Below are 24,217 nucleotides of genomic sequence, written 5' to 3' on the forward strand. Positions count from 1 at the left end.
CTTGATAGGCTGAGCCAGGGGAATTGCTTGTTCAAGGTCAAATTGGAAACTTAGTTCAAGGTCAAATTGGCCAAACACTGTCTTAAAATTAAAAAAGAAAAATAAAAAGGACTGGGAATGGAACTCTCTGGTAAATTGCCCCTGACTTCAATCCCTAATATCACGTACACACACCAAAAAATTTACTGATTTATATCTGTATCTATAAATATCTACACATATATAATTATATATAATACAGAACTTATAATTTTTGCTATTCTTATTTGTATAATGCAGGGGCATTAATTATATTCACATGGTATGCAATCATTGCAACCATTAATTTCCAAAACTTTTTTTTTTATCATCTCAAAGTAAAACTCTGTGCCCATTAAGTAGAAACTCTTTTCCTTCCCTATGCCCTAGCACCTGGTAACTACACTATTCTGTAATTTGACTATTGTTAAGTACCTCATGTAAGTGGAATCATATAGTTTTGGCTGTTTTGTATCCATCTTATTTCACCTAGCATAATGTTTAACTTCATGTTGCAGCATGTATTAGAACTTCCTTCCATTTGATGACTGACTATATATTGTATTGTACCACATAATTGTTGCAGATTTTGTGCCAATTATTTATTTATTTATTTATTTTTACAGAAAAGTTGGGTGCAACCGTTATGTGAAGCTTTAAAAACTTGCCATTCTTACTTACAAATCATTTATTATTAAACTGTCTTTGGTGCTAGAATAGAATGCATGGAATACTCATGAATATATGTTAGTGTGGTGGTAACCATTATGTGGTAATATTTTGGTTATCCACCAATCCATTGATGGACATTGGGTTGTCTCTACCTTTTAGTTGTTGCGAATAGTGTTGCAATGAATGCTGGTATACAAATATCTGTTTGAGTTTAGTTAGGTTTTGACACAGTTTTTTTTTTTTGTTAAGCAAGGATATTATCAACTAAACTAAAGAAAATAATATTTTCCATGGGATGGTAAAGAGTTGAGATGAATGAAGGATTTGGCTTTAGTCGTCATGTTATTTGAAGTGCTGAGGGAAACCTATTATTTGACATCTTAGGTAGCAACTGGGAATGTGAGTGTGGAGGTATAGGGTGCTAAATTTGGTCTCTCTTTTATAGTTCAGATGAGAGATGATGACAACTTGAATTAAGATAGTGGCCAAGGAGATGGAGAAAGAAAGATAGCTGCAAAATTTTTGTAGGCAGTTAAATTAACTTGGTGATTCAATATTGAAGGTTAACTAAGAGAGAGGAGTTAAGGATGATGCCATGGTTTTAGGCAAAATGAGTGTGTTCTATAATCTGAGATAGGGAATGCAGTTGGGAGAAAATTTGTGAGAAAGGATAATTAATTTGGTTTGGATAATCTGGCTTTTTAGTGTTTTCAAGGCATTCAGGAGGAGATATTTAGCAAAATAGGAAAATATGAATTTGAAGTTCAGCCGAGGTCAGGATTAGATTTAAGGTCTTAGTATTGTCAGCAGTGTTAGTAATTAAAATTAAAGGAGTAAATGAAATTACCTGCAGAGTATATTAGTTAAGAGGTTAAGTATGAAAACTGCCTGGGAACCTCTCCAATGCTTTATATGAAATTATTTTATTTCATGAAATAGTTTTTGTCATTTATAAATGTATCTTTCATTTCATCTATATGTTAGAAACTCTTGATGGTAGGAAAGAGGTAGTGAGAACCCTATGATAGCTTTGGTTATCCATTTGTAATACAAGGCTCAATTAATAATGCATTTAGAGTATGCTTCTCAAGGTCTGCATATAGTAGATAGTTTTCCATAATCTTTGAATTAGTGCAAATCTTTCTAATTTGTTTTTATGGTAAGATGAGGGCAAAATTTAGTAGCAAAATTAGTGCTGAAAGTTACATTTTACAAGGGATTTCTTATAAATCCCTAAGATTCTGAGGTCAAATATCATTTAGTTTTTAATACTTATATCCCTTCAGTTTTAGAAATAATTTTGCTAAGTATAAGTTGTATATATTATCTGTTTCAGTTCATTCCTGCTACTATAACAAAATATCTGAGACTGAATAATCTATAAAGAATAGAAATTTAAGATGGGTGTGGTGGCAATTACCTGTAATCCCAGGTATTTGGGAAACTAAGGCAGGAAGATAGAAAATTTGAGGTCAGCCTGCACAATTATTTAGTGAGGCCCTATCACAAAACAACAACAACAACAACACAGGAAAAGGCCTGGGGATGTAACTCAATGGCACAGTACTTACCTACCATGTGAGAGGACTTGGTTCAGTCCTTAGTACTGCTAAATAAATAAAAAAGATTAGAAATGTATTTCCTCATAGCTATGGATCAAGGTTCCAGATTTGGTGTCTGGTGAGGGGTGCTGCTTTCTTCTCCAACATTGTGCCTCTTGATGTATTATCATACAGTGGAAGGGGCAAAAGGAAAGAACAACTGCCTTATACCTCTTTTTTCTTAATTCCATTTATGAGGTTTCTACTTTCATGATTTAAATCATCTCTTAAAGTCCCTATCTTTAAATACTTTCATATAGGGGATTTAATTTCAACATATGAATTTTGAGGGTATACATTCAGACTACAGCAATGGTTTTTAAAAGATTTTTGTAAAAGTGAAAATTTGATTTTAGTATACTCACCTTTTGCTGAAAGGTTAATCTGTTGTTAACTCAGCTTTTGCTGATTTGCCCTGTTTCCTAGAGTGGTATGGGTAGCTGGGATTATAAAGTGGGATTATAAAGTGTATGCTGCCATGCCTGGTCATATTTGACTCTTTCATTTAATTTTTTGCAGAGATTAATGCTGTCTTGTAGTTTTTGGTAGTATGAATATTTTTATATAACCAATAGTCTAGGATAGTCTATATATTGCTGGCATCTGTTCTTATTTAGTTGAAATAATTTTGATCTTCCTAGTTTATTGCATAGACCTCGTAAAACTTGCAGTTTCTTGATAAGAGAAGTGAAAGGAGCTTCTTTTCTAATTCATTTTAAGCTCCTTTCAGTGTACCTTGGTTTAAGCTTAAGGGGGTGAATCTTGATAGGTAGTTCAGGTTGGGGACTAGTTGTTAGAGGAACTAACCACAGGATTAGTGGTGTGGAAATTTTAGCCACACCCTCCAACTACTAGGAATGGAGAGGGGCTAGAGATCCAGTTAATTACCAAAGGCCTACATAAATTACTCATTAACTCCAGTTAATTACTCATGCCTACATAAAGCAACTCCATAATGATGGTATTTAGAGAGCTTCTGTGTTGTTGAATTTGTCCACTGCTGGGAGGTACTGTATCCCGCCCCTCACTAGGACAGAAGCTGCTGTGTTTGGGATCCTCCCAGACCACATCCTATGTTCTTTTTCATTTTGCTGTTCATTTGTAGCCTTTATAGCAAACCATAAGTAAAATGTTTTTCTGGGTTCTTTGAGCTGTTACAGCAAGACTTAAGGAGGGGGTCATGGGAGCCTTTGATTTGCAGCCAGGTTGGACAGAAGTGTGGGTAACCTGGGGATCCATTGCTTACTATTGGCATCTGAAGGAGGTGGACATTCTTGTACTGATCCCTTAATCTGTGAGGTTTTCCCTGTATTGTTGGAACTGAATTAAGTGTAGGACATGCACTTGGTTTCCATAGAGAATTGAATTGTTTGGTGTGGGAAATTTGCATATTTGGTTCAGACTGATAGGGAACAGAGAAATAGTTTTTAGTTGTTTTTTTCTTTTATTTGGTTTATTTGGTTGTAGCCACTAGGTGTTAATGGTAGGTGCTTAACTATTATAATTTTCTGAATCATTTTGTCTAGTCCAGATATTTAAAAATTTTTACTTTTTAAAAATCTGAAAACTTTTTAAAGAAATATGGTGATAATAACGAAAAATTTAGGAGGCGATCGATAGGTGGTTAATAAAATCATGTTAATACAAATGTTATCTTTTCACTAACAAAGCAGGAAAAAAGTAATAATAATAATCATCCTAACATGAAGCTAATCAGTCTTATCTGATTACTTTTTAATATCTTTGTATATTTATTTTTATATAATTGAAGTCATAATGTATACCAACTTTGTACTTTACATCTTTTACAAGTTCAGAATTGTATCACATGTGTTATCATTTTTCTATATAGCCTTTCTACTTGATATTGTTCAGTTAGCTGAATGATTATATCATAGTTTAGTTAGCATATTTCTTGGGTTTGAACATATAGATTGCTTATAATTTTTCTCTTTTGTAGATAATGCATTGCTTGGAAAAGCCTTTCAACCTTTCCTGGAAAAGTTCTGATAAAACTTCAAGCCCAAACACAGTGATTTGATGGGGTTTACAGTGTTTTAAAAAGTGTCACTTATGGCCAGGAGCAAGTAGCTTTGTTCTGAATTCACATAGTGACTTCTTACTAAATGTAGGACATTTTTGATACTGATTGTGGAACTTGGTTGGTACTACTTCTTGTAGATCCCAGAGCCCTGTATGCTTTTGTGTATTTGTTTTAATTTTTGTCATCTGGTATATTTAATCTTGTTTTTGAAAATGGTTCTGCCTTTTTAAAAAAAAATATTTTTTTAATTGTAGATGGACACAATACCTTTATTTGATTTATTTAATTTTTATGTGGTGCTGAGGATCGAACCCAGTGCCTCATACATGTGAAGCAAGCACTCTACCACTGAGTCATAATCCCAGCCCTGGTTCTGCTTTTTTAATGTTTAAACATTATTGATCTTTCATTGATCTATAACTGGAGGAGAGGCAGTGGGTTCCATGTGAACCCTAAGTGCCATTAGCACTGGCGTTCTGCCCGTAATTTTTTTCCATAGCACATTTAAGTGTTTTAAGTCCCCTATGCTATTCCACATTGTCAGTTTAGCCTGTAGGTGTGTGTGTGTGTGTGTGTGTGTGTGTGTGTGTGTGTGTGCTTGCGCGCTCGCGCACATGGGCATGTGTGTATCCTTTTTAAATATATCTGATAACTTTCCATTGGACACATTTATGTATGTTTCTTTAAATAGTGTTCTTATTTCTGCCTCTCTTTGTGCATTTTTTCCCCATCTAGTTGAAATGATTGCTGTTCTATTTAATTAAATTTAACTTTAATTTCAAGGAATAAGTATTTTTTCAATTACCAGAACTAAGCATTGATCTCTCTGTGAATTCTGTCTGCACTGAGAATCCCCCCAAATAGCATTCTGCCCCCAGCCCCTGCTTTTTTTTTTTTTTTTCCTATTTACTTCCTATCTCTTTTTGTGTTCATTAGCTTTGTATTCCCAGTCAGTTTGTGGTCTTCCTGAAGGCATGGTCCTTGTTTCTTCTATAGTACTTTCACATTTAACCTGCTCCCATTTGGCATTCAGGGCCTTGTGGGGTTTTGGTTATTCATGACAGATTAAACATACCTGCTGTCTCTATTGAAAAAAACATTAACAAAATGAATGTATTATGTGCTTTTGGGTTACTGTAAAAGATATCTAAATTTATGTAATAATTTTTCTAAAAACAAAATTTGGAAGATACTTATTTTTCTATCACTTTAAACTTTTAGCACTAATTATTTTTATATTTTTAATATTTATTTTTTAGTTGTAGTTGAACATATCTTTTTTATTTTAATATTTAATTGATTTTATTTTGAAATATATGACAGTGGAATGTATTACAATTCTTATTACACATATAGAGCACAGTTTTTCATATCTCTGTTTGCATATAAAGTATGTTCACACCAATTCATGTCTTCATACATGTACTTTGGATAATGATGTCCATCACATTCCACCATCATTTGCTAATCCCCTGCCCCCTCCCTTCCCCTCTCACCATTCACATTCGACATTTGTTTTTTAGGGATTGACTAACTTCACAGCATTATTTTCTCCAGCGCCATCCATTTATCTGCAAATGCCATGATTTTATTCTTTTATTGATGAGTAATATTCCATTGTGTATATATGCCACATTTTTTAATCCATTCATCTACTGAGGGGCATCTAGGTTGGTTTCACAGTTTAGCTATTGTGAATTGTGCTGCTGTAAACATTGATGTGGCTGTGTCCCTAGTATGCTGTTTTTAAGTCCTTTGGGTATAGAACAAGCAGTGAGATAGCTGGGTCAAATGGTGGTTCCATTCACAATTTTCCAAAGAATCTCCATACTGCTTTCCACGTTGGCTGCACCAATTTGTAGTCCTACCAGCAATGTATAAGTGTGCATTTCCCCCCACATCCTTGCCAACACTTATTGTTGTTTGTCTTCATAATAGCTTATTTTTACATAGTGCCGAGGATGGAACTCAGGGCCTCAGACATGGTAGTCGAGCACTCTACCCCTGAGACACAACCCCAGCCCACTAATTATTCTTATCCTATTGTTTTTGTGAAATAAAAATTATAAATAGAAAAGCTAGAATGCTTTATTTTGTTTTGTTCCCTCAGAGTCAGTGTCATTTCTACTTCTCACCGAAATAATGTGACTGGAAGTGTAAGGACAGAACAAGAAGTTCTTTGACAATATAGCAAAAATTAGGGGAAGAATGTTTAAAAATGGGATCAGAAACCCATATCTTGGCCGGGTATGGTGGTGCACGCCTGTAATCCCAGTGGCTTGGGAGGCTGAGGCGGGAAGATAATGCGTTCAAAGCCAGCCTCAGCAAAAGCAAGGCGCTAAGCAACTCAGTTGTCTCTAAATAAAATATAAAACAGGGCTGAGGATATGGCTCAATGGTCTAGTTTCCCTGAGTTCAATCTCCGGTACCAAAAAAACCAAAACCCAAACCAGAAAACTCTCCATATGTTATGATGATTTGCCTGTTCTTTCTCCTTTTACTTTCCATGCCTCTTGGGCTTACTTATTATTATTATTTTTTAACCAACATTATTTTAGGCAAATTTTCAAAAGGGAGCCCAGCGTGGTGGCTCACACCTATAATTCCAGGTATTGGGAAGACTGAGGCATGAGAATCACAAGTTCAAGGGCCAGCCTGGGCAACTTAGTGAGGCTGTGTCACAAAATAAAAATACGGGCTGGGGATGTAGCAGTGGTAAAGTGCCCTTGGGTTCATTCAATTGTCAGTACTGGGGAAAAACCAAAACCCAAAACAAAAACTTGCAAAAGGGTATTTTTGATGGTGGTAATAGGATTATTTATGTATAAATACAATATTTCTTTTAATTCTCCACTTCCTTTCAGGCAGGGTAAATCTCAAGTTAAAAGCCACCTGGAATCTGGAAAAAGAATAAATATTTGGGCAAAATGTAGCTTTTGTTTTTAGTATCTTTTGGGATTGGGTCACTAGCTTTTAAAACTGTTTTAGTGTGATTCTGCCCAAATGTTAATGAGTCAAATGTAACAATTTTCTATATTTATTGTTTATTTTATTTTATTTTTTGGTATAGGCAACTGACCTAGGAACACTCTACCACTGACTGTATTCTCAGCCCTTTTTAGTTTTTGTTTTGAAACAGGGTGTCATTAAGTTGCCCAGATTGGCCTCAAACTAGAAATCCTCCTGCCTCAGTCTCTTGAGTCACTGGAATTACAGGCATGCATCACCACACCAGCTGCAACAATTCCTTTTTAACCTTTTCATTGTTCATTCTTTGCCACATTCATGTGTAGAAAGTTTTGGAAAGTTAGATTTTTGGGAAAACTTAAAAAGAATGTGGAAACCAAGGCCTGTTCTTCCATACTTCACCAGGAAATCTGTGATACCCTAGATTAAGAACAAAAACCTTAGGATACTATTTCTGAAGGCTATTGAACTCCTTTAGATAAATCCAGAGTAGGAGAAATCTTGGATCTATGTACCTTTTTGTGTCCATGGTAACTAAGGATACATCATTGGAAAGAGTCAGGGTACTACTTCCTTTTTCATTTGACTCTTGGTTCTTTTGTTCTAAGTTTCTATTTTCTGTAAAGCTGGCTTGAGGTCAGCATAATGGATTAAAACAACAACAACAACGAAAAGCCTATCAGTGCAGAGGCTAGGAATCTCCAATTTCCTTCACCCAGATATGTTCCTGGAGACTTGGACCTATCACCAAATACTCAAGATATAAAGGATAAATTCCACCAATGGGACAATGATCCTCTGAAGTATGGAATCATCATCAGAGACATTGGAAGGGACACCTGAGAGTCCTGTGGTTGAGGCTTTACAAGATCCTGTTGTGCCTTTAGTCTGCAGAAGAAAGCTAGACCCATTTCCCCAAAGCATAAGTACCCTAAGAAGATAATAAGGACAAAGAGAATAAAAAATGAGGAAGTGGGGGGCCCACTGCCCTCTTCCTGACCCAAATTGTTCTAATACCTTTAGTACCTCCACAAGTGAAGATGAGACTATAGGTTAAAAAGCTGACCTACTTAGTGCCCAGGAAGATGGTCCTGATAGATTTCAGAGTCACAGGATGAGGGTGCCTGTTTTGCCTCAGGAATGTTGGATCCAGGTCTGAGGCCCAGGAGACTAGGTCCTCTTTTCTTGTAGTGTTGTTCTTGGTGTAACCACCACTTTGCTTTGGTCCATTCCTAATCTGTGTTTGCCAGACCTTCTCAAGGTCTAGGAGAAAGGGCAGCACAACCAAGCTAAGGGCAGGAGGTCTGACCTGCTCAGGGGTTTGTGCAAAACCAAAGTGCAAACTCACCAAAGCTGGTAGGAAGTTCAAGTTTAATTTCATACTTTTCTCTGAATGTTGCTTTTCCCATTAGTTGAGTACTTGTCTGTCAAAGAGATAGAGAGCTGCTTTTATGCTGAGATCCTCAAGCCTAAAGAAGTATGAGATCTTCAACTCCAAAGAAGTAAGAGATCCTTAAGTCTAAAGAAGTAAAAAGAGTAAATTTGAGGCTTTTTTTTTTTTTTTTTTTTGTACTGAGGATTGAACCCAGAGGTGTTTTACCACTGAACCACATCCCTAGTCTCATGAGTTGTTTAGGGTTTCCCTATGCTGCTGAGACTGGTCTTGAATTTGTGATCCTCCTCTATTGCATTTAACTTTCCCTAGTATCTCTTGATATTGACAACCAAAAGGAGAATGACTCTTCAGGTACAGCTCCTTTTTTAAAAATTTTTATTTTATTTTATTTTTTTAACTTTTGGCTAGAAAGGCAATTGAATTCTTCATCTTCAGTGCTCTTTCTGAATTCTTCCACTTTCAACTTGATTTGGATAAGCCTCAGGGTATGGTAGCAGCAACTATTCATGGACAAGTTATAAAGATTACCTCCATCTTTAGCTAATGTTTGGTTGGTAACCCTTTTTGTCATTTCTTAGTAGGGTACCTGTCCCTTCTGAAATGTGTCTTGGGGTTCTCTAGCCATATGTGTTAGAAAGTTATATAAGATGATGGTGCTTCCTTGTCAGTCTTTAGTCCAACTCTCACAGAACTCAGAGTTCTGAGAATCCTAAAGAAGAAGTAAGTACAGGTTGGATATCCCTTGTTGGAAATCCTTGGGATTGCAAGTGTTTTAGATTATTATCTTTTGGATTTGTATATATGTAAAAAGATCTCTTGGGAATGGGACCCAAGTCTAAAATGCATTTATGTTTTATCTCCACCTTCTGTAGTAGCCTAGAATTTTATATAATATTTTAAATATTGTGTATGAAAACCCAGAGAAAATTTTTTACTTCTTAAATCATGTTGGTGCTCAAAAAGTTTCAGATTTTGGAGCATTTCAGATTGGGAATGTTCAACTTCCACTTTAAAAGAAGTTCAAGGTCATTTAATTTCTCCCTTGTTATCTTGGCATGTTTAATTCATCTTCTCTCTTCCCAGGATATAAAATAAGTATTTAAATTAATCTTATATCCTCCTTTGAAGGGAGTATGTTTAAAAAGAGTTTGGGTTTCCTTGTCACTTTAATTACCTGCTGTTATTTTCTACTCTTCCCAATTTCTCAATTTATAAAAGACTAATATAAGTAGAAAATATAAATAAATGTGCAAAATATCTGCCTCAGGAAATAAAATTAAAGGCATGTGGATTGTCCAATTTACTTATAAATATAAAACTTTTTTAATATTGAAATAATTTAACTGTGATTTAATTTCTGAAAATAAAGTATAGCAAAACAAAAATGGAAAGCCCAAATCTCATAACCCTTATATATAATCTTGTTTCACTATAGACATCATTATTTGCATTTTAGAACTTTACTTACTGGTCCTTTAACCAACTGCCCCGCTGCTACTGGGGATTGAACCCTGACCTATATTCGCCATCTCATTTTTTGGTATCAGGAATTGAACCCAGGGGTGCTTAACCACTGAGCCATATCCCCAGCCCGATTTTGTATTTTATTTAGAGACAGGGTCTCGCTGAGTCTCTTAAGGCCTCACTAAGTTTCTGAGGCTGGCTTTGAATTCACTATCTTCCTGCCTCAGCCTCCCAAGCTGCTGGGATTACAGGTGTGAGCCACTGCACCTGGCCTCCATCTCTTTTTTTAAATATGGATTTTAAAAATTATTTTTTGAGGCAAGGTCTTATTAATAAGTTGCCCAGGCTGTCTTCAAACTTGTAATCCTGCTTCAGCCTCTCAAGTAGCTGGAACTACAGGCATGCTATACCAAATATGACAAGTCTTATTTTTTTATACAAACAGTTTTTAATGTAACTATAGCGTGCATATTTTCTACTTTTTAATGTAATTTTAGTAATCATTAATTGATCAATTTAAAATAGTATCAGCTCATTACTCTTTGGCATTTAGGTTGACTCTTTAATGGTGATATGCAGGGTGCTTGTGTGTTGAGGCAAATGTATAATGAGTTGTTCTCAATCTTCGGTGCCTGAGGTGCATTTCAGTGGAGATAGATGTCTAGCAGAGAAGCAGTATATATCAGTGATTAAGAACCACATTGCTAGAATTAAGTCAGGTGTGGTGACGCACGCCTGTAACCCCAGTGGCTTGGGAGGCTGAGGCAGGAGGATCTGGAGTTCAAAGCCAGTCTCAGCAACAGTGAAGTGCCAAGCAACTCACTGAGACCCTGTCTTTAAATAAAGTATAAAATAGGGCTGGGGATGTGACTCAGTGGTTGAGTGCCCCTGAGTTCAATCCCTGTTACCAGTCATTGTCCCGTCTGGTCCCCACCACTGCCAAAGAACCGCATTGATAGAATTAAAAACTCTTTCTTACATTTATTAGCCACATGACCATGTGACTTTGGGCAATCTCTATGCTTTTTTTTAAAATATATTTTTATTTGTAGATGGATACACTATCTTTATTTAATTTATTTTTATGTGGTGCTGGGGATCAAACCCAGTGCCTCATGCTGTGAGGCAAGTGCTCTACCATTGAGCCACAACCCCAGCCCCAGTCTCTATGCTTTTGTTTTCCCATGTGTAAAGTAATAATCATGCTAACATGTAATATGTATTTTTTTTTCTTTTTTGGGTTACCAGGGATTGAACACAGGGCTGTCAACCACTGAGGCACATCCCTAGCCCTATTTTGTATTTTTTTTAGAGACAGGGTCTCACTAAGTTGCTTAATGCTTCACTTTTGTTAAGGCTGGCTTTGAACTCGTGATCCTCCTGTCTCAGCTTCCTGAGCTGCTGGGATGACAGGTGTGTGTTCCACACGTGGCTGTAACATGTATTTTTTAAAAAATATATGTTTTATATGTTGATGAACCTTAATTTTATTCATTTATTTATACCAGTGCTGAGAATCGAACCCAGTGCCTCACACATGCTAGGCAAGTGTTCTACCACTGAGCCACGACCCTGGCCCTGTACATGTATTTTTGATGAGGATTATTGATTCAGTTCTTGTGCAATGGGTCTCTTCTTAGGCAGGTTTTAACTAGATGTAAAATTCACTTAAAATAACAGCTAGGTATTAACAAAAGATAATGCTAGATGATAAATGCTAGTAGGAGGGAAAAAAAGATATTTTAATGCTCCAAAATGTGTCTTGGTGGTGCCATATCAAGTATTAGAGACACACTGGTATTGGATGACCTGAGTGGTAGGTGAATGGGTGGCTAGATATTTGGGGCTGTTTTTTTTTTTTTTAGCACTCCTCAAATAATTGTAGTTTGAGTTTGTGTTGTAAATAGAATATTGCAAGAGGAATCAGAAGATCAGCATTTTAGTTCGGCTTTTTTTTCTGTTTTTTTTATTGTAGTTGTTGTTATCAGTGTAATCATTAAGAAGTTACTTAGCTGCTTTAAATTTGTTTTCTCCTCTGTAGAGATAACATATGTCTTACCTTTCTAAGAGATGTTATAATGATTAACTTTGGTCAGACCAAAAAAGAATCTAAAACAAAACAAACAAAACAAAACAAAACAAAAACTGAATGTTTGTGGGAGTGGATTGAAGCCTATAAAACATTATATTCAAAAGTAAACTTTATAAACTTAAAAGAAAAAAATGAATATAGATCTTAATACACATGGTATTAGACATGGTCTTCCATAAAAGATACTGTTAATTCTGTTTGGTATTATTTTGAAGACAGCTACTATTCTTTATATGAAAAGTTTTATATTATTACATGGCTTTGAATGTGTTGTTAATATATGCTTTGGTTTCTTTCTCTCCTCTTTGTTTCAGACTCCTGGGAGAGTTGGCTCTCAAGGTTCTGATTTAGATTCATCAGCAACTCCTATAAACACAGTGGATGTCAATAATGAAAGCTCTTCAGAGGTATGAAAATCATAACATGGTAATACAATTCACTATTATTCAAGGGAAAATTAGCAAATAATTGTAGTGCAGATTGATGACTTGTCTGTGTAGGAAGAGTTCTACAAATTAGAATGTGACAATGTGACTTTTTTTTTTTTAGAATGTGACTTTTGAATCATAAATATATACCTGTGTTTAGTTGAGGTTGAGAAAATATATGTTAAGACTTTGAAAAATAACATTGCCAATTTGTCTTTCATGCTGATGTCATCTCAATTAAATGAATTTCTTTTAGTCTGTTTATAAAGAACTGCTGGTTAATTCATGTCTCTTTGTGTATGTGTATTGTCAAGAAGTATTTGGCTAATGAAAAAGTAGGTATTTGTAAAGCTTACAATTATTTTGTTTTCACTTATGGCTTTGTAAGAATTTCGATAGCTTTATTAAGAAACTAGTGGAAAATATACCTTTTTAAAAAGATAACCTCAATTTAAAAAAATTTAGTCCCTGTGATTTCATTTATTATTTTTATTTTAAATAAATAAGCGATATTTGTTTATTATAGAAAAAGGAGATAGGAAAGAGAACTCAGAAGTTACCCCTGCCACCAACAGATCAACACACTCACTATTTGCTCTGATAGTTTTTGTCTGTTACTTCTTCTGGGCCTAGTTGAAACCCCCATTCAGACTCTTTGTTCTGTTCTTTTCCACTTGGTTGTCTAGTCTTTCTATCTCATGTGTGTTTCTGGGTTTGTCTTTCTCTTTGTCATATCTCTGTTTTGTTTCTCTGATCATCTATTTTTATGTATATGTATAGTAACCATAATAAGATTTTTAGGAGTGTGAGAGTAAGAAAAGTGTCACTTGAATTTTATTAACAGCAAGTTTAAGATTTTTTTTTTGGGTGTGTGGTGCTGGTGATTGAACCTAGGACCTTGCACACACTAGGCAAAGTGCTGTACTTTTGAGTTATATCCCCAACTCTTTTAAGAAAAAATTTCCAAACTATATCGATGATATGATGGCCTTAAAGTGTTCAGTTTTGTTCCAGGAAAGAATCTAATTATAACTGTTAACTTCAGTCAAATCAAAAAAGAACCTAAAACCCAACCCAACCCAACTTAACCCAACTCAACCCAACCCCCCCAAACCAAAAAGAGCATTTCCAATGGGTATTGCTATCAAGCAGCACTTGGCTTGGTAGTACTGTTGTATTGTCTTAGTAGGGATGTTTTCCTACTTTTTGAGATAGTTATTTTGTACCTTTTTTATCCTCAAGTTTCCTAGGTCTTTTACCCTCTTCTTACCTTCCCCCAGGTATCTTCATAACATCAAGAAAATAGGAACCATAAGATAAATGTCCTTGTTTTATCTCTAAAACTATACTTTCTTATTTTAGTTCGTAGAAGGCAGTTCCCTTTGTCTATCAGATTTTATTCTTTTCCCTAGTGCTCTGGATTCCATTCTCATCCCCTATCCCCCACCATTCTATTCTATCTCATTCTTATCATCTGTCTTCTGCCAATTTAGCTTTTAGCTTGTACTGTGGATTATTCCTATCAGCTTACAGTGTTCTATCAGCATATATATGTTCAGTACAATACATATGAAACAAGACAAGACTACTAAAAAAATAAAAAGTGGAAAAAACAAAACAAAACACAAAACCCTTCCTTTGACCTGAAATTCCCTTTTCATTTGCTTCAGAGCCAAACTTTGCTAATACATTATTTATAGTCACAGTTTTCATGTCCTTTCTTAGATCTTTTATCTTTTTTTTTTTTTCTGAATTAGAGCTTTTGTCATTGTGCTAATAATAATGGAAAGACATCAGCTTTCTTTTGACTAGTATTTTGAATAACTTTTTTTATCTTTCCATTTTCAATATTTTTTGCCCTTCCCTTTTTGGATTTCTCTTCTTCTTTTTTTTTATTAACAGCATATAACTTGTCGTTTAACTGGGAGAACCCACTTGAGTTGTTTTGTTATTGATGTGTTTTGATTTAGTTTTAATTTTTTTTTCAATACTGGGAATTGAATTCAGAGCCTTGTGCACGCTAAGCAAGTGCTGCACCATTGAGCACATCCCTAGCTCTTTGTATTTTTTTTTTTTAATTTTGAGGCAGGGTCTTGCTAAGTTTCCTAGGCTGGCCTTGAACTTGTTATACTCCTGCCTCTGTCTCTCCAGTAGCTGGGATTACAGGTGTGCATCACATGTCTGGCATCTTACTATTCTTATCTCACAAAACCTTAAGTCCTGGGGTCAGTGTAATAGCCCATATTTTTAAAAGATAAACATTGTTAGGTATAGGGAATTTGAGAAACTGTTTTAAAATGGTTTATTTGATTCAGAAAATTTGAAGGAATGATCATCTTCTGGGTATTAGATATGGAAAAAACTGGGATTTTGGGCTACTAGAATATGGTAAAGACTGAAAATTGCTTTCATTAAAAGGATTTCTTTGTTCAGAACATTGTGTCATAAAAAGATATTTGTTGTATCTGCCAGTAATTTCTTGATCTAAAATAAAAAATAAGAGCTAACTTGCCAGTAGGTCTCAGATAAGTAAGTACAAAGTTTCATAAACAAAATGAATTTTAAAATTTTTTAAAGTGCCATAAACAAAATAATAATCCAACTATAAAAACTGGCTACCATAACAAAAAAGAAAAAAAAAGAACCAATGAAAGTTTAGAGTGTGAGGATGGAAACTAATTATAGAAGTCCTTCTTTGGATAGATCTTTTACCTTTTGTACAGTTAATGCTTGGGAGTTTCCCTTATATATACCAAAGAGAGATACTCATTATTTCTCCTATTTTATCTATTTGTGTTGTTTGTTTTATATGTTTAAAAAGGAAAACTTTTAATGTAATTCTTCTAAAAGTTGTTATTTCACAGGGTTTCATCTGCCCATTATGTATGAAAAGATGTATAACTGCTATTGATTTGTCGGAGCATTACCAGAAAGTGCACGCTGAAAATGAAACAAGAGGACAGGAACTTCTTAATGACTCCAGTGTTACTGTGGGTCCTGTATATTTTGTTTTAGCAGCTTGGTTATGGGTTGCTTAAAATAGCTTTGTTTTTCCCTGCCTAGGTGTTGGTTCCTTTTTATGCTACAAGGGGATATGAATTGCTTTAATTATGCATGCTTAAAGGAAGATTCTATAAAGAAAAGAGCTCTCTTGGGTAGTCTGCTTGTTTTTTCCTACTGTTTGCATCTGTCTTTTTGTGAGCTTATAAATAAATATAAAAGTTTAATATTTTGGCATAAATTTTGCAATGAAATTGACATGTAAAGTGAATATTATTTCAACATTTATAAATTATCTTTATTATTTTGTTAGTATTTTATTAATGAATCATTAAAATGTTTTAGGTTAAAGCACTCACTCTTCATTGAAAGAATACTTTGCATATGAACAGTCATTGTCTCTATTTGGGAAAATATACAGCCTTAGAATCTGAGTCTAAGACTTTCTCAATCTTTGTTTTAACTCTCCACACTTAAGGGAGGTAACAGAATGATACCCTCTCATCAGTAACAGTAGATCATCCAAAGAATACTTTTCAGTAGTGTGGTGCTGGTGCACATTTTAAGGCTGAAGATGGGAGCAAGTGAGGTGGAGGAATTAGGCTGGAAGGAATTTCTCAGATGATCCCGATATATCTGTCTCCTTTGAAAATCACTATGTTAATATAAAAATTGTAAAAGCAGAGAAACTGCTTTTTGATTATTTTACAAATCTTATAAAAGAATGAAAGACTAAAATTATGACTTACCCTTTTTCCATGAAGCAATTATGTATATAAGAAAACAGTCTCACAACTCACTTATTTAACATATTAATGGAGTACCTTTCATGTAGCAGGTATTTTGGTGAAAAAGAGAAAAAGGTAAATAAGATATTATTGCTACTCCAGTACATTTTTATAATAGATATTATTTGCAAAAAGAGAATAATGGTCAATTCAACATGAGGAGAACTAAGAAAGAACTTCACAGGGGAACAATTAAACCAGATATTCTCTTGGGCATTGGGAATAATGGGTGCATATAGGATGATACCTGATTAAACCAGTCAGAATAGTGCAAGTAAAGATGGAGGCATAACAGATTCTTGGAAAACTGTTTAGTATGTTACTGGTTGTCTTCTTGTACATGTGGGTCAACTTTTTTCTTTATGGATTAGCCAACATCATTAGTTACAATCTCATCCACTTGTCACTTTATTAGGAGTTTTTTTGTAATTAAAAGGGCATTTGGTTCAACAGAAATATCTTAAGTATCAAGTTAAGGTAAATTTTCAGCTATGTTGGATCTGAGAAAGGATTACAGACAACTGAATTCTTAAGAGTAAGGTATTTAATAATTTTAAGTAAGTTATGTTTTTTGGAAGTTGGTGACAAATTTGGAATGATTAAGGGAAATAAATGTAGCTGGCTAGTTTTTATAATTTATGGTTAACTAACAGTCCCTCTCTGGAATTTATTTTTCTAGCAACCTTGGCCTCGTTAGATATAGCTAGGGGAAAAACAACAACAACATTTATTCACGTGTTTTGTGATTCTGCCCTTCACTCTGGTTCTGTGATCAAAGCACACCTAGAAGCACTTCTCTTTCACAAATAAGCATGACATCTTTCTTAGCACTTTCTGCATCTTCACTAATGATTTTCAGTTCTTTAGAATGCCTTTGTTTTACTCTGCTGGGTAAACTCCTGCTTATTCTTTAGTACTTAATTCCAAAGTCTCATATATACATGTATTTACATATGTGTACACACATGCATACAATATGCAGCTGCAGTGAGGATAGAGATGAAATACATAATACACACACACACACACACACACACACACATATATATGTGTCTGTATTTTTTTTTTTTTTTAATAAAGCATTAACTGGTGCCATAGGCGGAGTTAGATACCTCATCTCCTGTGTTCCCATAGTTCTTTAATAGACCTGTATTGTAACATTGTCTGGCAATATTTATAGGTCAGTGTCTCCCAACATCATTGATCCTTGATTCTGCCATCTGCTATGCATAAATGATAGAGAATGTATGCATTATTCTTATTGTTTAGGCTCATTTTGTTCTTAGAAGTTTTAAAAAATAGTTTATTATATTTTAATAGCAAACTTATAGATTTAAGACAGAAGACAGGCAACACTAAAAACATATACTTGCATGTAGGTCAACTCAAAAGTATAGTGAGTGGACAGAATTTACTATAAAAAAAATACTACAAACACCATTTAGTTGCCATCAGTAAGAAATCTGCTTTTTTTTTTTTTTTTTAAATCCAATTGCTGGCATTATTGAAAAAATTTGACAGGTTTTTTTTTTATTGTTATAAAGTTGAACTGCTTCAGCTTGTTCGCTGAAATATTTTGACTTGCATTAATTCTTTAATTCTTGAATTTGTATTAAAAAATCACAAATAAAAATCAGAGGAAAAACTGCCAATACCTGATTTCTTATCTATCTATCTATCTATCTATCTATCTATCTATCATTAGTTCTAGTCAGTTTTACATGACAGCAGAAAGCTCTTTGACTGATTGTACACAAATGGAGCAGAATTTTTCAATTCTCTGGTTGTGCATGAATGAGAGTCACACCAATTGTGCAATCATTCATGTACCTAGGGTAGTGATGTCTGTCTCATTTCACTGACTTTCCTACCCCCTGCCCCCCTCCACTTTGCCCCATCCAAAGTTCCTCCACTTATCCCATGTTCCCCTCCTATGTATTAGCATCCACTTATCAGAGAAAACATTCAGTCTCTGATTTTTGAGATTAATTTATTTTGCTTGGCATGATATTCTTCAACTCCATCCATTTACCTGCAAATGTCGTAATTTTATTCTCTTTTAATACTGAATAATATTCTATTGTGTATATGTACCACAGTTTCTTTATCCATTCATCTATCGAAGGGCATCTAGGTTGCTTCCACAGTTTAGCAATTGTGAATTGTGCTGATATAAACATTGGAGTGGCTGCATCACTGTAGTATACTGTTTTTAAGTCTTTAGGACCAATACCTGATTTCTGACCCTGTTTTCCAAGTACAGTCATATACTCAGGTATCTCTTGACCCCAAGTGGGGATAGTGGGGACCTACCTTCAAATTTACCAATAAGAGGAAGAAGAGAAAAACATTTTTGGGGGGATTGAAATATTTCTTATCATATTGGTTTTTAAGCACATTCTCCAAGTATGTTATGTGATAGTTGTATGTCTTTTGGCATAAATGTTACACATATGGCATGGATAGTAGTACGCAGGTTGTTGTCTTTAAAAATGCCAACCAGATAGGTCTCACTTTTCTCCTGCAGAGCATCAGTAGCTTTGCCCTAGAAGTGCAGATCTGTTTTGAAATCCTTGAAATCCTGAAACATTTCTTGCACCAGACTCTGGAAGGGGAGTTTGCAAATTAGAAGTTCAGTGGAATTCTGAAAAGTCTCATTTCACAGAGTGCCACAGTACCAGGCCTGTGTTGATGAGATTTCTTCAGCCCTCCAATAGAGGTTGCATTCTTGGGAGCAAGTTTTATAGCCAGTTGTTGCCTAGGTTCTTTCCACTTGTTGATTTGTGAGCAGTCTGCCTTGTAGAAGCCCTGGTATGAAGTCCCCCTTCTTATTCCCTTTCCTTTTTGCTTGAAGCTCATGAACTAGAGGACATACTGGCCTTGGAGAATGAAGGCCTATTCTTAGAAGGTTTGTAATCTGTGCTTTTAAAGATATTCTGCTTTTACACCAAGTTTGGAATTGCCAGGTTCATGCATACTTAAGTAAACAAATATACAATGTAGAAAATACATATTATGCTGAAGGCATTATCTTAGCCATTAGGGAAATATGGATGAAAAGATCCAATGTATTGTGTATTAGAGTGAAGGAATTTGACAAACTAATGGCTGCCAGAGAAAAAAGCAATATATGCAAAAGACACAGAAATTTGTGATACCATGGTGAGTGCAGGGAACACAGGTACTTTAGTATTGTTAAAGCATATTGTATAGATTGAGAGGTATCTAGACTTTAGACTGCAAATGTCATTAGGAGAATGATCATGCAGGTACTTGTATGCCATATTGATGGTAAAGATTAGTGAATAATATTGAAGAATCTATTTTGGAAAGATTCCTCTGACAGCTGGGTGGAAAATTCATTGAGGAGAAGGGAGACTAGGTGTAGTAGCACTTTCTGGAATGTTATTGCAATAGTGTTGACAAGAGATAATGAGTGTCTGAACAAGGCCAACTGCAGTAAGCATTGAGATGAAAAAATGGGAAAGAGGAATGTTTAGGCTTAGCATTTTATTAGAAATGAGACAGAAAGAAGAGTAGTTCAGCATGATTTTTAGTTCAGTTGAAAGGTTGGTGTTAGTAAGAAGAGGAGGTTTGGGAAATGAGTTGAATCTTTTGATTTATTGTATTGAGTGCCTATTAGATGCAGGTAGAGCTTGTATGTTGTTGGATATATAGAGCCAGAAAACTTCTATGGAAGGTTCTTGGCTAGCTATATGAATTTGGAAGTCATTAGCATGTAAGTGATAGCCAGAATCACTTGCATTTATATACAGGGAGAATGTTAATTCAGAAGATGGAAGGACAATGAGAGTGCCTTTTAAATGAGATGATCTTTTAAAAAAATCCAAAAACCAAAACACACACACAATGCTTTATTTTATGTGATACTGAGGATCAAACCCAGTACCTCAAGCATGGGAGGCAAACCCTCCACCACTGAGCCATACAACCCCATCCCTGGGAACAGTAATCTTTAAGGGGATTTTTTTTTTTTTTTAAATAGACTAAAAAAGAGAGGGCTGGGGGTGTAGCTTAGTGGCAGAATGCTTGTCTAGCATATCTAGGCCCTGGGTTCAGTCTCCAGTACTGCAGAAAACAAAACAAAACAAAACACCATACGATGACGGAAGGTGACTATTTCTACAGGTAAAAGCTGAACATTCCCATGAAACAAAGCTTTCTGTAGACCTTCACGGTCAGAATGTATTTACTTGTTGCTTACAATATATGAATATACTGGAACACATAAATTCTGTTTTAGCTTCCGAAAGAGAAGCATTTTAGAATTGTATACTTGATGAAAGCAAAATAAGTTTATTTCTTGTCACCGTGATTTAGAAGAATCATATCTGTAATAAAGTCACTGGATTTTTGCTAATCACTATTTCAACTTTAATTTAGTGAATGAACCTAAATATTTAGCTTATGACATACTCCTGCAAAATAGATTGGATGAGGATATTTTTGAGAATTGGGGTGAAAAATAGTCTGCTTATGGACTCTTGGAAGTTTTCAGAACTATTATAATTTTTTTTAAAAATAAGAGTGTGGAGTTAGCCCTCCTCAAACCCCTTAGTGTGGAGATTGTGTGTGCAAAAAATATAGGAAACTATTTCTTTATTATCTTTAAAAAGTTTTGAATGCAGTTAATTTAAAGAGAAATTTAAGGATGAAAAATTTCGATTGTATATTGGATTAATTAGACTGAAGTATTGGGTAATATTTGGAATACTAAAAATATGAAAGATGTAGAAGTCAAGTGAATAATTTTCTATGAAGTCAACAGAAAGTTGGAGAGAAAGTTATTTCGTCCTTGGCTTGGTAATATATTTTGTCATCAGATACCCATAAAATGTAAGCTTTCATGCTGTTTAGTCATTAATTTGATTTCATATAAAGATATATTTTTCATGTGTATATACTCTGTCTTCTCAGTTCTTTGAAAACTTAGACTCTATCATTTTACCTTCCAGTGAAATACTATAACACTCGAATTGATAAAAAGTATTTGTTGAATAAAGCCACTAGAAAGTTAACAGATAAAAGAGTTTATTTTAAGGAAGTAATTTTTAAGGGTTAAGTCAAGGAGTTCAAGAGATAGTGTAGTATTTGGAAAGAATGTGGAATTTGTCCAGTAAACCTATGAGTACTCTGGTTTAGTTAGGTTTGTAACCTTTCAAAGTCCTTTAACTTTCCTGAGATTTCATTTCTTCTTCTATGAAATGGAGGTAATAATACTTATATAATAAAGACTGGTGGGATTTAAATGAGATTTCATAGGGAAAAATACTTGGCACAATAATATGGAATCAATAAGAAAAAAAAGTAATCACCTGAACTACAACAAGATATATTTCATACTTGTATAATTATGTCACATTGATTTTACTGTCATGTATAAATAAAAAGAACCAATAACAAAGTAATCATAATTATTACTTATTCTATCCTATATCTTTCATTTAACAACTCTCTATGTGAGTGCTTCTCAAATATTTTTTATGGTAACCACTGTAATAAATGGTCATCACTTTTTGATCATCATTCAAAACAAAATTTAATAAGATAATATTACCCTTACCACATAAGATAAACTATTCTGTTGTTGAGTATAGCTAAAAATATTATAACCCAGTATATTGATTTCATGATTTATTAATGAATTACAATTCTGAATTTGTAAAACACGGATCTATATCAGCATCTTTAACATTGTACTAGTTGATAGTCTTAACCATATATAATTCTGGGATTAATGATAAGATTTTTATATAACATAGGGCTATCCATTAATTTTAGATTTTTACTGTTTTAATCTTAGGTTAGTAAGGAAATTTACTGACTAAAATAATTCTCTATCATTGTAGATAGTTAAACTCTGTGCAAATTATGAATGATTTACTATATTACCTTTTCTTCCTATTAGTGATGATAGTACTACATCTTGATTTTTTTGGTAGCATTTCTGTAAAGTAGATTAGAGCACATATTATTTTAATAATGGGGATATCTAGAGAGAAAAAATATATATTTCAACTAATCTAGGTTAGAACAAACTTCTTAGATTAGAATTCAGTGCTCTGGCCATTTAGTTATTCAACCTAAAAGATGGTTGCAAGGATTTATTTTTATTTTGTAAACTTCAACAAGAATATACAGTGACACCATGAATGATACCAGCATTTGGGCTAATACCATAAATTACAACTTAATTAATCTCTCCATTTGTATGAATAAGATATTTGACTTTATTTCATAATATGCAAAATATTATTTTACAATATTAAAAACCATTTTGTACCTTTTCTGCCTCTTTCTATAGGGCTTCATATGTCCCCAGTGTATGAAATCTCTTGGATCGGCTGATGAACTTTTCGAACACTATCAGGCAGTTCATGATGCTGGTAATGACGCAAGTCATGGAGGAGAGGCCAATCTTGCTTTGAAGCGGTATGGTATGATAGTTGCAAAGTGTAATATTGTTATGGAATGTGCATGTGATATCATTGTTTAGTTATGATTAGTTTCTAAAAATAATGATGTTGTCATATTATTTAATTTAAATCTGTCCTCAGCATTGCCTTCTCTCTTGTCATTATGACCTATTCAGTCTGTGACCAGCAGCTAGCTAGCTATACCAGCATCTGCAACATGGTATAGAGGTTATGGCTTTAATGAAGATTCCAAATTAGCAAAAGAAGATTGAGTTATATTTGGTATATTCTGTTCAATAAAGAATGATATGCTTTGCTTACATGATTTTATAGTAAGTTGATAAAATAATTTAGGTAAGAATTAAAATTTAGTGAGTCTCTGTTTCTAAATAAAATACGAAAAATAGGGCTGGGGATGTGGCTCAGTGGGTGAGAGAGTTAAATCCCCGATTACTACTCCCCGCCAAAAAAAAAAATCCCCTAAACTTTCATTTAAATTTTAAAAATAAATATTTAATCACCAGTATAATAATAAGCACATACACATTATGCTTCTTGGCAATTTTACTTAACCATTTTGAGAACTAAAATTAGACCAAAATATATAGCTACTTAGAATAGCATTCATCAATATGACTTTGTTTTTCTTCTGCTATTGTCTTTTATACCAACTAAGGAATAAGGATCATTTCATTCTACTTGTAAAAAATATTTTTCAAGCTTTTCTTTTTTTTTATATATTGGTTGTTCAAAACATTACAAAGCTCTTGACATATCATATTTCATACATTAGATTCAAGTGGGTTATGAACTCCCATTTTTACCCCAAATACAGATTGCAGAATCACATCGGTTACACATACACATTTTTACATAATGCCATATTAGTAACTGTTGTATTCTGCTACCTTTTCTATCCTCTACTATCCCCCCTCCCCTCCCCTCCCATCTTCTCTCTCTACCCCATCTACTCAAGCTTTTCTTAAAAAAAATTTCTTTGTGAATTACACTGATATAACACAAAGAATACTAAATAAAGGAAAAGTATTCTGACTACATAACTTTGTGGTTATTATTAATATACTTTGGTGCTTTTACTTGTAAGTTAATGATTTTGGTTGCTATATTTTGTCATTTGTTAGAAAATAGATAAAATATGTAGTTATATTAAATCACATTATAAATGTTTTTATATTTAATATAAATTCAACAGAGTTGCTTTTTTTTGGCGGGGTGAGGTTAGGTACCAGGGATTGACCTCAGGGGGCACTCAACTACTGAGCCACATCTCCAGCCCTAATTTGTATTTT

The 24,217-nt window shown here is 34.2% G+C and overlaps 1 protein-coding gene across 1 annotated transcript in view; it reads left to right on the top strand.

Annotated features, from left to right (window-relative positions):
• Positions 1 to 24,217, top strand: part of Eea1 (early endosome antigen 1) — a 139,296-nt gene that overhangs the window by 24,910 nt on the left and 90,169 nt on the right. Inside the window, exons 2-3 of the mRNA XM_027954454.2 lie at positions 12,569 to 12,661; positions 22,796 to 22,923. Coding sequence (XP_027810255.2) covers positions 12,569 to 12,661; positions 22,796 to 22,923 — 221 coding nt within the window. The remainder of the gene's footprint in view (positions 1 to 12,568; positions 12,662 to 22,795; positions 22,924 to 24,217) is intronic.

Source organism: Marmota flaviventris, chromosome 3, assembly GCF_047511675.1.
Source record: "Marmota flaviventris isolate mMarFla1 chromosome 3, mMarFla1.hap1, whole genome shotgun sequence".
Lineage (NCBI taxonomy): Eukaryota > Metazoa > Chordata > Mammalia > Rodentia > Sciuridae > Marmota > Marmota flaviventris.